Here is a 13505-nt window from a genome sequence, read left to right as displayed (position 1 = left end):
CTAAAAGATAGGTACTAGAGATGAGCGAGCATACTCGCTAAGGGCAATTGCTCGAGCGAGCATTGCCCTTAGCGAGTACCTGCCCGATCGAGAGAAAAGGTTCGGGTGTCGGCGTGGGCGAGCGGGGGGGGGGGGGGGAGAGGGAGAGAGATCTCCCCTCCGTTCCTCCCCGCTTTCCCCCGCAGCTCCCTGCCCGCCACCGCTGGCTCGAGCAATTGCCCTTAGCGAGTATGCTCGCTCATCACTAATAGGTACTGAAAAACAGCTCTATAGGTCACAGAAAAAACTGCTAAATTTATTTTGGTAGTCAAAAGGAAAAACGTTGGACCATGCAGTTAGAGGGTTAAAATAAATAAATAAATAAAAAGCATCAAGTCACATACGAGCACAACACGATGGGCATTAACCCTTTCCAATCCAATTTGTATTCTGGTTTTCCTAGGGGGCTTACTCTTTTGCTGCCGTTATACAACAGCGCTATCTGCTGGCTAAAGCCAGTACTGCATGAGGTGACACGTTGGATAGGCTCAGATAGCAGAGAGGCTGGCATTATACAGTAAGAGAACACTGACGAATGTCTTCCAACATCAGAGCTGTACAGCCTTAAATCATAATGTCTTCAGACGTTAGACAGTGGATTGGAGAGACCAGCTGTGCGGCGCGAGCACGCTGGAGCGGCCCCATTCAACGGGACAGAAGAGGGCAGACTGCGCAAGGGCGTCTAATCAAGGAGAAGGATTCGGTCGGCGCCATGGAGACGGGGACGCCAACACAGGGGGGGACCCCCTGTAGGTAAGTATATAACTTCTGTATGGCCAATATTTAATGCATGATGTATATTACAAAGTGCATTAATATGACCATACAGAAGTGTTTAACTTCACTTGCTTTTGCGGGACAACCCCTTTAAGGGTTTAATCTAGATCTGAAGGGTCCTATGTTTACTAAAGGGTTCTGTACACACAATATTTATTTGCAGCAAAATGTGGATTGAGCTCCACTTATTACCGATGCGGACCTGTGCCCATCAATTCAAACAACAGGATGAGTGCAAATCCCCGGCAACAATAAGCAGAACTCCGCCTGCGCTTTGCTGTGGAGAAACGCTGTGTGTATGGGAAACCAAGGCGCGGCTTTTAATTTCCATGTGGAATGAGCCAAATCTTTGATATAAGTCAATGTAGTGCATTTTTCTCAGTCTCCTTATTATAGAGCGCTGATGGGAAATAGACTACAAAATTTAAAAAAACAGACATTAATAATGCTGATTAGCAAATTACAAAATTACAGTTTTATTTGCTACATAGAAAGGGAAAGTAAAAAAGGGGGAGGAGGGGCTCCATTGGCCTCATACACACTTATGTATGAAAATTCCTAAATCGGCTTTAGTTGCAGCATGCAAGGGGTAAGGCGATGACTAACACTGATCCCCATCATAGCAAAATGGTGGCTATGTTTTTCAGTCATGATCCTGCTCCTGATTGTGTGGGCGCAGTGGTGGGGTGCAGACAATTAGTGCAGCATAGTTGTTTAGTACAGGTCTTTTGAGAGTCCTGCCTGTACCGTCCTGTAATGGCACAGCTCAGCAAAGCATCAGAAGGCACCCTAAGGGTATAATAGAATCATTGAATGATAGAGTTGGAAGGGACCTCCAGGGTCATCGGGTTTAACCCCCTGCCCAATTGATTCCCTAAATAATCCAATACAGCCTCTGTTTGAAGACTTCCATTGAAGGAGAACTCACCACCTCCCGTGGTAACCTGTTCCACTCATTGATCACCTTTACTGTCTAATATCTAATCTGTGTCTCCTCCCTTTCAGTTTCATCCCACTGCTTCTAGTCTTTCCTTGTACAAATGAGAATAGGGCTGATCCCTCTGCACTGTGACAGCCCTTCAGATATTTGTAGACAGCTATTAAGTCTCCTTTCAGCCTTCATTTTTGCAAGCTAAACATTCCCAGATCCTTTAATCGTTCCTCATAGGACATTATTTGCAGACCACTCACCATCCTGGTAACTCTTCACTGAACTTGCTCAAGTTTGTCTTTGTCTTTTTTAAAGTGGGGTGCCCAAAACGGAACACAGTATTCCAGATGAGGTCTGACTAAGGAGGAGTAGAGGGGGATAATGGCCGCACGTGATCTAGACTCTATGCTTCTCTTAATACATCCCAGAATTGTGTTTGCCTTTTGGCTGATGCATCACATTGTTGACTCATGTTCAGTCTATGATCTATTAGTATACCCAAGTCTTTTTCACATGTGCTGCTGCTTAGCTCAATTCCTCCCAATCTGTATGTGCTTTTTACATTTTTCTTGCCTTTCTCGTTAAATACCATTCTATTAGTCACTGTCCACTGTGCAAGCTTTTCTAGATCTTTTTGAATCCTTTCTCTCTTCTCTTGTGTTAGCTATTACTCCTAGCTTTGTGTCGCAGCAAATTTGATCAGTTTCCACCCAATTCCTTCCTCTAGGTAATTTAGAAAAATGCTGAACAACACTGGGCCTAGGACAGAGCCTTGTTGTACCCCACTTTAAACATTCTTTCAATTGGATGTGTAGCCATTTAAGTACGATCACTCAGCCAGTTGTGAATCCACCTAACAGTTGCCTTGTCAATCCCATATTTGTCATTTCTTCTATAGGGATAGCATGAGATACTTTGTCAAATGCTTTACTAAAGTCAAGATATACTATATCCATTGCACTTCTCCGATCAACCCAGTCAGTGATTCTGTCATAGAAGGAAAATTACATTAGTCTGGCATGACTTGTTTGTTAGAAACCTATGCTGACTCTGGTTAAGTACTCCATTCTCATCCAAATACTTACATATATGATTGTTCAAAGCTCTTTCCTGGTATAAAAGTCAGGCTCACAGGCCTGTAGTTTCATGGGTCCACCTCCTTCCCTTTTTTGAAGATAGGGACATTTGCCCCTTTCCAATCTTCTGGTTCTTCTCCTAATCTCCAGGAATTTTCGAAGATTATGGTGAGAGGTTCAGCAATTACCTTTGCTGATTCCTTGAGCATTGTATGATGTAATTCATCTGAACCTGGAGACTTGAATTTCTTTAAGTTAGCTGTTAAGTGCTCCCTAACCGTATCTCTGATTATAGATAGCCTGCATTATTCCTTCAATAGCACAGGAAAGATCAGTTCGGAGAAAACACATTATGATCACACATCGTCAAGTAGGTTCACATCAAAATCAACGTGTGGTTTTTCCACGGCGGAATTCACTTAACTTAGTCAATAAATCCTGCGTTAAAATTCTATGGCATTTCCACAAAGAATAGAGCATGCTGTGGATTCAAAAGTTTGCAGCATGGCTATCTTTCACTGCTGATTCGCGTCCACTGTAAGTGAATGGGGTTTGTACTGTACATTGCTGCAAAATTTCATCTTGCATTGCATATCTAAAATTCCACAGAAACTATGCTGTGTTTGAACTCCTCTTTAAGCTAGTTTCAGACAGGAGCATTCTAACACGTCCCTAATATGGATGTGTTACATTGCACTGTATATCAGTATTTTGATCACTCTTTGATCAATATTTGCCAAATTAGTTGCTGCCATTGGTTTAATTTTCTACAGGGCAAATCTGAATCCGTATTTACCCAATAGAAAAATCATACCAATAAATGCAAACACAGACAAAAAAAGGTCATACTGCTATTTTGAAACACAGTTGTGAAAAATATGGCCAGATGAACAGATACACAGACTTACACTAGGTCCACAACAGACGGACCAAATACAGAGTTAAAGTATACTCACCTGACAGTGGCCTTGGGCTGATTTCACACAGGCAAGTGTGATATTGGCCTGAAACCGCACTCGCTAACAAGCGATTTTTTACATGGATGCAAGGTGTTTTTGTGTTAAAACCGTCTTGCATCACTTCGGGCGCCACAGAGTCTTTCCTATCGTTTTCAATGGGAAATTGCATTGCCCTCGCGTGCACCTAGCATGCGATGCGATGATTTGCTAGTGCCATTGAAAATCATGGGCGATGTGATGGCATACCCAAAGAAAGAACATGCCACGATTTTTTTCCCGTGGTGCGATGCGGGAGAAATATCGCTCGTGTTTATGACCCCATTCAAAAGAATGGAATTCATATTCGTGTAAGATTTGTGCATCTCACAATGCACAATTCTTGCTTGATTTTGTGTGAAACCGGCCTTATGGTCCTTTTAAATGGGACAGTCGTGCCAGCGATAATCGCTTCTGTGCTTTTACATGGGAGCAATGATCGCTCAGTAAATGGAGGTGGAGCAGGCTGGAGAACATAGATGAATGACTGTCTATTTACAGAGGCCAATCATCATATCATTTTTATGCTTTTACAAACTGAACGACAAACAATGGGCGAATGAATTATTATTCGTCTTCCAATTGAAGTCTTAATACTAAATGGATATCGTTCAGATTCGCACAAACCAGCGAGAATCTGAATGACAATTGTTCCATTAAAATGGCTCTTAGGCAGAAGATCCCACAATGAGTTTCCACACCTGTAACAATTACTACAAACTCCTTCTTTACGTGAGTTCTTTGATGTCTAAAAATATATGATTTCTAACTAAAACATTTCCCACATTCTGAACATGAAAACAGCTTCTCCCTTGTTCTCCAAAGCCTAACAAGAATCAATTTATTGCTACATTTCCCACATTCAGGACATAAAAAAGGCTTCTCCTGTGTGTGAACTTTGATGTTCCATAAGCTTTGATTTCTGACTAAAACATTTCCCACACTGAAGACATGAAAACGGCTTCTCCCCTGTGTGAGTTTTCAAATGTCTAACAAGATGAGGTTTCTGTCTAAAACATTTATCACATTCTGAACATGAAAATGGCTTCTCCCCTGTGTGAATTTTTAAATGATCCACAAGATTTCCCTTCTGACTAAAACATTTCCCACATTCAGGACATGAAAATGGCTTCTCCCCCGTGTGACTTTTTAAATGAATTACAAGGTTTCCTTTATGACAAAAACCTTTCCCACATTCAGGACACAAAAATGGCTTCTCCCCTGTGTGAGTTCTCAGATGTATTAAAACCTTCGGTTTTTGTCTAAAGTACTTCCCACATTCAGGACATGAGAACGGTTTCTCCTCTGTGTGAGTTTTCTGATGTTTAGTAAGATTCTGTTTGTGGTGAAAACATTTCCCACATTCAGGACATGAAAACGGCTTCTCCCCTGTGTGAGTTCTTAGATGCTTAATAAGACCTGATTTGTAATAAAAACATTTCCCACATTCTGAACACGAGAATGGCCATTCATCTCTGTCAATTGTCCCATGCAAAGATATATTAGATTTCTTTTGAAAATCTGTCCTATGAGGAAATATGTCACCTTTTCTACAACCAGTTTTCTGTTTGCCACTCAGGGACTGATTAGATGAAGGTTTCCTGTCACTAGCGCCATCAGTGGATAGATCTTTGCTGTGAAGGACTAAGGGTGCATTAGGGGTTATTGAATTAGGCTGTGTGGTATTATCTTCTACGTCATATGGAGATACGAGATGTCCATATTGGCCTCTACTCCACTCGTCACCTGGAGAAAAATACAAAATTATTTCTCCCCCAAAAATAGTTGTGTTTTTTTAAATTAATCAATCAAGTTTTATTAAAACAATATCAAGAAGCAAGGAAACATAGAAAAATGAACATGCAAGAAAAACAGAATAAAGTACTTGTACATGTATAAAAGTGATGAAAGAGAAAACATCATAGTGTTTGTAAGCACTTTGTCTGCAAAAGGTCCCAGAATAGAATAGATATGTCATGAAAGTCTGAGGTGCAGGTCCCAGAGGTAAGCCCCCCTATGGCTGAATGCAGTGGCGAGGGGTTACAAAAACAGCTGTTCAGGTTGCAAAACACTTTCCATAACTCCCATACAGCTACACTGCTGTTCTTCTCTACGCTGAAGATAGTTCTTATTGACATTGACTGGATGTTTGGGGTTGTTGTACTGCTGCAGAATAAATGTAGACCCAATCAGATGCCTCCCTGATGGGCATGATGGATAATCATCTGCCTGTATTTCTCAGCATTGAGGACGCCATTAATCCTAACTAAATCTCCAACTCCATTTGCTGAAATGCAGCCCCAAACTTGTAAGGAGCCCCCATCATGTTTCACTTTCACCTGCAGACAGTCAAATAAACTGCCTTGTGTTACAGAGAGATATTTCAGTTTTGACTCATCAGTCCAGAGTGTCTGCTGTCATTTTCTATGTTTTTGTGTATAGTTGAGTCGCTTGGCCTTGTTTCTATGTCAAATGAATGTTTTTTTGGCCACAATTCATCCATGAAGACCAGTTCTGGCCAGACTTCTCCAAACACTAGATGGGTGTACCTGGGTCCTACAGTTTTCTGCCAGTTCTCAGCAGACATCTGAGACACTGAGACACTGCTGGACATCTTTCAATTTTGAAAGGAAGCAAGCATGATGTGTCTTTCATCTACTGCATTAAGTTTCCTTGGCCGACCACTGCATCTACGACCCTCAACGTTGCCCTTTTTTGTGCTTTTTGAAAAGCGCTTGTACAGCACATCTGGATAAACCTCAATCTACTTTAAAATCTTTGCCTGGGAGAGACCTTCCTGATGCAGTATAACTACCTTGTGTCTTGTTGCTGTGCTCAGTCTTGCCATGGTGTATGGCCTGTGACATAATAAGGTCTCCCACATCTTCAACTTTAGGCAGTTCCGTGGGTTCTCACTCATTTGTAAGCCTCCTACACAGTCAATTCTGTTTATGTTTAAACTTACATATGGAAATGTTGATCATTATCGCATGTTTGGTATAATTGGTCAATCACACATCGGACTATATTCCTACAAAATCCCTGACTTTGTGAAAGTGTACTTAGATAGAATTGATGCTGTTTCTTAACTGACAAAAACAAAACTATTAACACTTCTATTTTTTAAAGCATTTTTATTTTGCGGCATTTTTTCCACAGCTGCCTAAATGTTTTACGCAGTACTATATGTTAGAAGAGGAATATAAAGTCCTTAAAAGAAGTAAAGAATTTGGAGAGCTACATTAGAAACAGAATTTTCCCAAAAGAACTGTGTAGTAAAAAAATTGCAACTGCAACCAGATTGAGATTGACGCAACTTCTAGAGACATGGGAGCAAGCATCAATAACAGGGTCCGTGCACTTCATGCAGATTTTGGTGGAAGATTAACTTGCCTTTGAAGAGGATATAGTTTCAGCACTGATGCAAAAAGATAGAGTCTGGGAGCTCCGCCAGACAACTCCTAATCTTCATCCATCTTCCCACCTGACAACCCACGTAGCCCTATAATGTGGTCCATTGGAACCAGCGAGGCCTTCTGACCAGTTTGGAGTGCATGTCATGCTAAGGATTTTTATCTTTTTGCAAGAGGCATACTTCAGAAAAGACCAAAAAATCTCCAACTGCAAAAATGGATTTAGATACCACAGCTTTACTAAGGACTCTAGACATAGATCTATGCATACTACTAGCCTCCTCCTCATTACCAGGGCAACTTTTTGAAACTTGCAATGATGGAGAGGGCAGTTTTTTTAAGACTTTGTTTCCTTGATGAGTCTCCTCCAGTTTGAGACTCTCTCTAAAAAAGACTGAATCCGAAGTGTCCCAATTTTCCAATAAAGATCCAAGACTAAACCCCTCAGCTGAAGACTAAACTAAACTTCTGGATTTGCACACTGATGCAGTGATGGGATTCATCTCTTCCTTCGGCTCCATCATGTAATGTATATGTATCGAATTTGAAAGTGCAGCACAAGCACAGATTCTGGAATGTAAGGCATCTTCAGCTCAGGATATCAGGACAGCCCGAGATGTCATTTATCAGGCAGGGGCATGGTTGGTGCCTATGGAGGCAGAGGGAACTCAGACCAGTTCAGCAAGTAAATAGCCCATCAGAAAATTGAAGACTAATTTGCACACTAATTCTTAGGGGTTCTGTTGCTGTATTCCAACACCCACAACATTTTTTATCCTTTTGTTGACAACGCTTTTCTTGGGGGAACTACTACTGGTCTTGTTTGAAAGCCTGAAGTCTGGATTATCCAAAAACTGCTTTCCCAATAAATTCACAGCCTGAAGACAGTGGAAGTCCCTCCTAGACGCATGATGTGTATCCCACGGGGTCCATATAACACAGGTTGTTGACTAAGGTTTAGCACGTAATCTTCACTCTGAATGAGCATTTGTACTCCAATTTTTCTTTGATCGTATTAGAATCTGCCCATATTGTATCACACTGTTCTGGCGCCAATGAACATGATGGAATATTACGGCACTAAATGAGTTAATAGTAATGATCAGGTGGAAGATGATTTTATGAACTTCCTACCAATTATTCCATTAATAGAATAATTTACAGTCAAACAAGGTTCATGAAAGGTTCTTACCATTTACTGACACCGATATGGGTTCATCGAGTCCACTCGTCATTCTGCCAGAAATTTCCTATAAAGAATCCCACAATAAGATAGAAGGAAACAAAAACAAAACCCTAGTTTATCTTATGCCCATAATTACTGTGCACTATTGACGCTCCCCCAGCCTGAACGCGTCATTTTATGAGTTTATATTACCCTTTTTCATAAAAGCCTAGCTAGCATTTGTGTTGTCGGTTATCCCAACTTTGTATCTTCTTAATGTAGTTTCAGAATTTATTTCAATGGGGTTGGTAGTCATAGCTGAGTGCCTTTTTACTCCGCTACCTGCAGCAGTCCCATGGAAAATTAATGGAGTGGCAGTGCACATACATGAGCAGCACTCCTTGCAATAAGCCAATCTACAATCCATAGTTGGGGGAAGTTGAAAAACTTGTGAAACTTTTCTGTAAACAAATTTGTTTTAATTCCAAAATTTGCACTCTACAGAGCAATAATTATACAGTGGTACCTCGAGTTTTTTGACTTGTGAGCAGTTTCTCTCCGAAATTTTTGCTCTGATTTACGAACAAAAATTCAGAGTATGAGCCTGCTTGCAAGTCAAAAACTCTCAAGCTGAGGCACTCGTAACCCGAGGTACCACTATATAAATATTCTATACTTACCTGTCACTGGCGTCTCATCCTCCCAATGGTCTGCGGCGCTGCTGCAGGTTGTCGCTCCCTCCTCCTCGCCAACAGAGCATTGCTTTCTGGATGCGGGGCTTGAATGCCCCGTCTCCAGCAAGCTAATGCTCTGTTTGGTTAAATTAGCCAATGAAACCCGGCGCTGAGTTAACCAATCACAGCCATTCAATGACATCATTGCTTCATCTACCTGATGATCCGGTGGGACATGTTCCTTTTCCTCTGGACAATCCTGGGAATATAGAGGACTGGGACATCTCTCTGGGGGATTTCTCTGACTGGATCCATCTATGGGAAATAACCACAGAGACTGAATACATTATATATCTGATGATCAGATGATGGCGAGACTAGCCGACCCTCAAAACTGTCCTCTATAATAAAGGAAGGTCTCCTCTTACCCGTTGATGTAAGGGGCTGCTGATCCTCCATCATGACATCCTTGTATAAATCCTTGTGTCCTTCTAAATACTCCCACTCCTCCATGGAGAAATAGACAGTGACGTCCTGACACCTTATAGGAACCTGACATATACAATATACAGTCATCCTCCAGACTCCTCCCTTGGCGGTATTATATAATGCCCCCCATTCCCAGCAGTGCTCACCTCTCCAGTCAGCAGCTCAGTGATCCTGTGGGTAAGTTCTAGGATCTTCTGCTCATGTATCAGTGAATGAGGTGAAGGCTCGGTGATGGGGCTCTGGGTCCGGCTCCGTCCTCCTGAAACACACTCACCAGACCACTTCTTCACTACCGTGTAATCCTGTGGATGGTGAGACACTGATCACTACATGGAGGCTAAGAATCCTTCACCTTTCCCGCCATTCCCCTGTTTATTACTAGAGATAAGAGTGACATCATGTGAAGCTCTCACCTCCCCAGTTATCCAGTAGATGATCTCCATGGTGAGGTCTAATATCTGGACAGCCATGTGGTCTCTGTCCTTCTCCATCCTTGGTGGGTCATTGATGGAAAGGACCATCGTCTTTATCTGTGAGAGTCCTGTACCTAAGGAACCTGAGGGAGACAAGAACATCTTCCATGATATACCAGTGTGTTGCACGGCACTATAAGCACAGGGAATAGTTACTGAAAATTGGGCTTTCAAAAAGATTTTATGAATAGCGCGCCTGAAATATACAAAGTGGGCCACAAAAATGAGCCCACCACCACACTGTTATGAAAGCTGTCCAAAAGAAAATCTGTGTTCCTCATAGCAACCAATGACAGTGCAGCTTTCATTTTACCTTAGTAGTATAAGAAATGAAAGCTGAGCTGTGATTGGTTGCTATCGGTGAGTTTTCAATTTTTAATTACACCAATATTTGTTACTCAAATCCGATCAGAATTGTGAATTTATAGACGACACAAAAACAGATTTTGTGTTTTATATATAAGATTAGTGACAGCATACAATGGAGATGTCTTACATATCAGATTACTGATCATAATATATTAGTCAGCCGCACCCTATGAAATAGTATTAGTGCAATTCAAGCGCTTCAGGTATATCTTAGTGGTTCAAATTACTAAAATAAGTGGATTACTCTCAGGAAACTAAGGCCGGTCACACAGCTCTGAGTGTAAGATAGATAACCCCTCTTCATTTTACACCACATCACTGCCTCTTATTCTATACTGATGCTGTGTGCAGCACACGGGCCTGTCCTGTGACTAGTAATTCCCTAACTAGGTCCTTTGCCATAGGTTTACCCTTGATGGTAGGGATGCCTCGTACCCAGCCTGAGCTCCTATTTTGACCCCCACTCATCTTGGGGAGTCGAGTCTTGAAGTGTGACACAAGTTTTATTACATACAGCGGCAGTTCCCATCTTCCAGGACAGAATAAATCTCATCCTATCAGGTTGTATTCACAGGGGCAGTTTTCCTGCAGGAGTCCCTTCTGATTCCAAGATGGACAGAGCTCACGTGGGGAAATAATCCATACATTTGAATGCATGACAATTTTTCTCTCGGACTGGTTGAGTTACAAAATTTGCTGCATGTTCTATTTTTGTACGATTCTTCAAGAATTACCCATTATTTTCAACAATTGTGTTAACAGAATGCACTACAATAACATGTCATGCGGTTTGCATGCAAGTGCGATGAGCTTTAGGTTACTATGGGGACCATGGAAAAAAATAACAGCAGAAAAAACACAAGTGAAAAATTCCATAAAAATAGCATGAAAAACAATCAGTTTTTCACTGAGCACTATTGCCTCCAGATGACTCCCGTCCAGAGGTTCCCCCTCTCGTTACATTCTAATCGTACCCCGGGGAGCCTCCACCATTCACAGGAGCCTGTCAGTCCACAATGACAGCAGTCACAGGAACCGAGCCGCTCACCGCACTCCACAAGCGATTACGCACATTGCTTACTACACGCGTCCCGGGTGAGCTTAGTACTTGGATGGGACGGAGCTACAGCACTAAACAGACTTGTAGGAACGGACAACCTGCTGTGCCGATGTAAACAATGAAGGGGACATGGCGGATCCCCACTAGTTAAAGGGAACCCATCGTCTTGGAACTAAGTGCTGTAATGGGGAGTTGGGGATGTAACTTATTCTCACCCAACGGTAAAGTTCGCACTGGCTACATAGATATGACTCTTGTCTGCATGCGGTGCGCAGGCTCTTCCATACAAGTCAACGGGAGTGTCTCGGAGAAGAGACATATGTTTGTGCCCGGCACAACTTTCACCGATGGACACCGCAGGAACCGGGCGAGTATAAAACTTCTATCCCCTCCCTAACTCCTGGAACAGCTCCGTAACTTTATGATGCCTTTCCAAGGTGACAGGTTCCCTTTAAATTCAAGAAAACCCCTTTAAGGAAAAACTCCCTTTGAATTCTGGCTTCACAAGTACATGATGTGCGCAAGTATCTGCAGGTAAGGCCATAATCCCACAAACACATATGGGCCGGCAATACGCAGGGAATAGAACCCATTGATGTCCATGTGTTCATTCACATTAGCAGATTTCTCACCGGCGTTTCGCTTGTGCAAAAAAATACGTAGCGCTTTCTATTTTCATACACGAACATCGCACATATCAAAATTATTTTACTTATTTGTCATTGAAATCAATGGAAGCGTGCTTGTGTTTATTAATGTTCAAAAAATACAGTAAAACACGCACAGACGAACGCAAAACCGCAATGTCCATAGCGCAAATATGTGCAGAAATGCACTTATGCCCGTGTGAAGCTGGTATAATTGTAGAGCGGGCCCCCGATACGGCACTGAGCACGCAGGCGGGCCGAGGTCAGTACAGCGGCAGGTCCGTACTCCCATGCACGGATGCTGTGTGCGCAATTCCTTACACGCCAACCACCGCCCCACCGATATCACCACCTTCGGGTCGTGTTTACATGGCCGATATTCTCACACAGGATTTGTACATTGCGAGGCGCACAACACAGAAGCCATTGTTTATAACAGGTCTGTTCACACGGCGGGGCGGCGGGACAACAAGAATAACCCGAGACTCACTGAATTACACAGACAGAAAACCTCCTGCTGGGTCAGAAGGAAGACGAGCGGACTACAAGTCCCAGGCACCCCGACCAGCACTAGAGTGGAGTTGGTAGAAGGAGGTCTGCCGTACGGTAACATTCCCAGCTCCCATTGACTCTCCAGCAGACGGTACAGCCTAGTGACTACAAGACCTTTGGTGATGTCACGGTCATGTGATCTGTGAGGGGAGGAGTAATCAGTGGAGACGGTTGCTGCCTGTCATGTGACCTCATCAAATGGTCCTCAACAATTACACAGTCTATCCCCTGTAGGTAACTGATCACATGACTGTGACATCACCAAAGGTCCTGTAGGCATTAGACCCTGTTATATATCTGTTTCCCTAAAAATAAGAAAAAGTCGTATATTAAATTTTGGCTCCGAAAGACCTTACTTTTTTCCATATACAGCTGCCTAAACACTATTTGCATTGATGTTTTTATTAACTATAACTAAGGCTTATTTTTGGAGTAAGGCTTATATTTCAAGAATCCTCAAAAATCCTGAAAAATCATGTTAGGTCTTATTTTCAGGAAAACGGGGTAATATAGGTGTGTGTATATCTTATCTATGTATCATCCTGAATACAGTGTGTATATGTACTAGAAGGTGTATATAGTTATACAATAGAGGTGTGTATATATAATGTATGTGTAGTGACACAGAGGGTCCTACAGAGTAGTCAAAGAGAGTTAATACATTCCTGGGATCTCACTATGAGCCTCAAGGGGACACAGGAGGTGCCCCACCTGAGATATAAGCTGTTATTCCTGAAATAGCTATCTTAGCAACAGCTTACTAATTGGTGCTTTAGTTGCAGCTCCCTGATTGGTGCTTTAATTACAGCTTACTGATTGGTGCTTTAGTTGCTTAGCAACACCAG

At 42.3% G+C, this 13505-nt stretch overlaps 1 protein-coding gene across 1 annotated transcript in view; it reads right to left on the bottom strand.

Annotated features, from left to right (window-relative positions):
* Positions 1-203: 203 nt before the first annotated feature.
* The window catches only part of LOC136620534 (zinc finger protein 84-like), a 28134-nt gene continuing 14832 nt past the window's right edge, over positions 204-13505 (bottom strand). Inside the window, exon 10 of the mRNA XM_066595385.1 lies at positions 204-5121. Within this exon, the coding sequence (XP_066451482.1) occupies positions 4681-5121 (441 nt within the window). The 3' untranslated portion in view covers positions 204-4680. The remainder of the gene's footprint in view (positions 5122-13505) is intronic.

This window comes from Eleutherodactylus coqui, chromosome 3 (genome assembly GCF_035609145.1).
Source record: "Eleutherodactylus coqui strain aEleCoq1 chromosome 3, aEleCoq1.hap1, whole genome shotgun sequence".
Taxonomy (NCBI): Eukaryota; Metazoa; Chordata; class Amphibia; order Anura; family Eleutherodactylidae; genus Eleutherodactylus; species Eleutherodactylus coqui.
The sequence above is the reverse complement of the archived record's forward strand: the minus strand, read 5'-3'. Positions and strand labels throughout refer to the sequence as shown.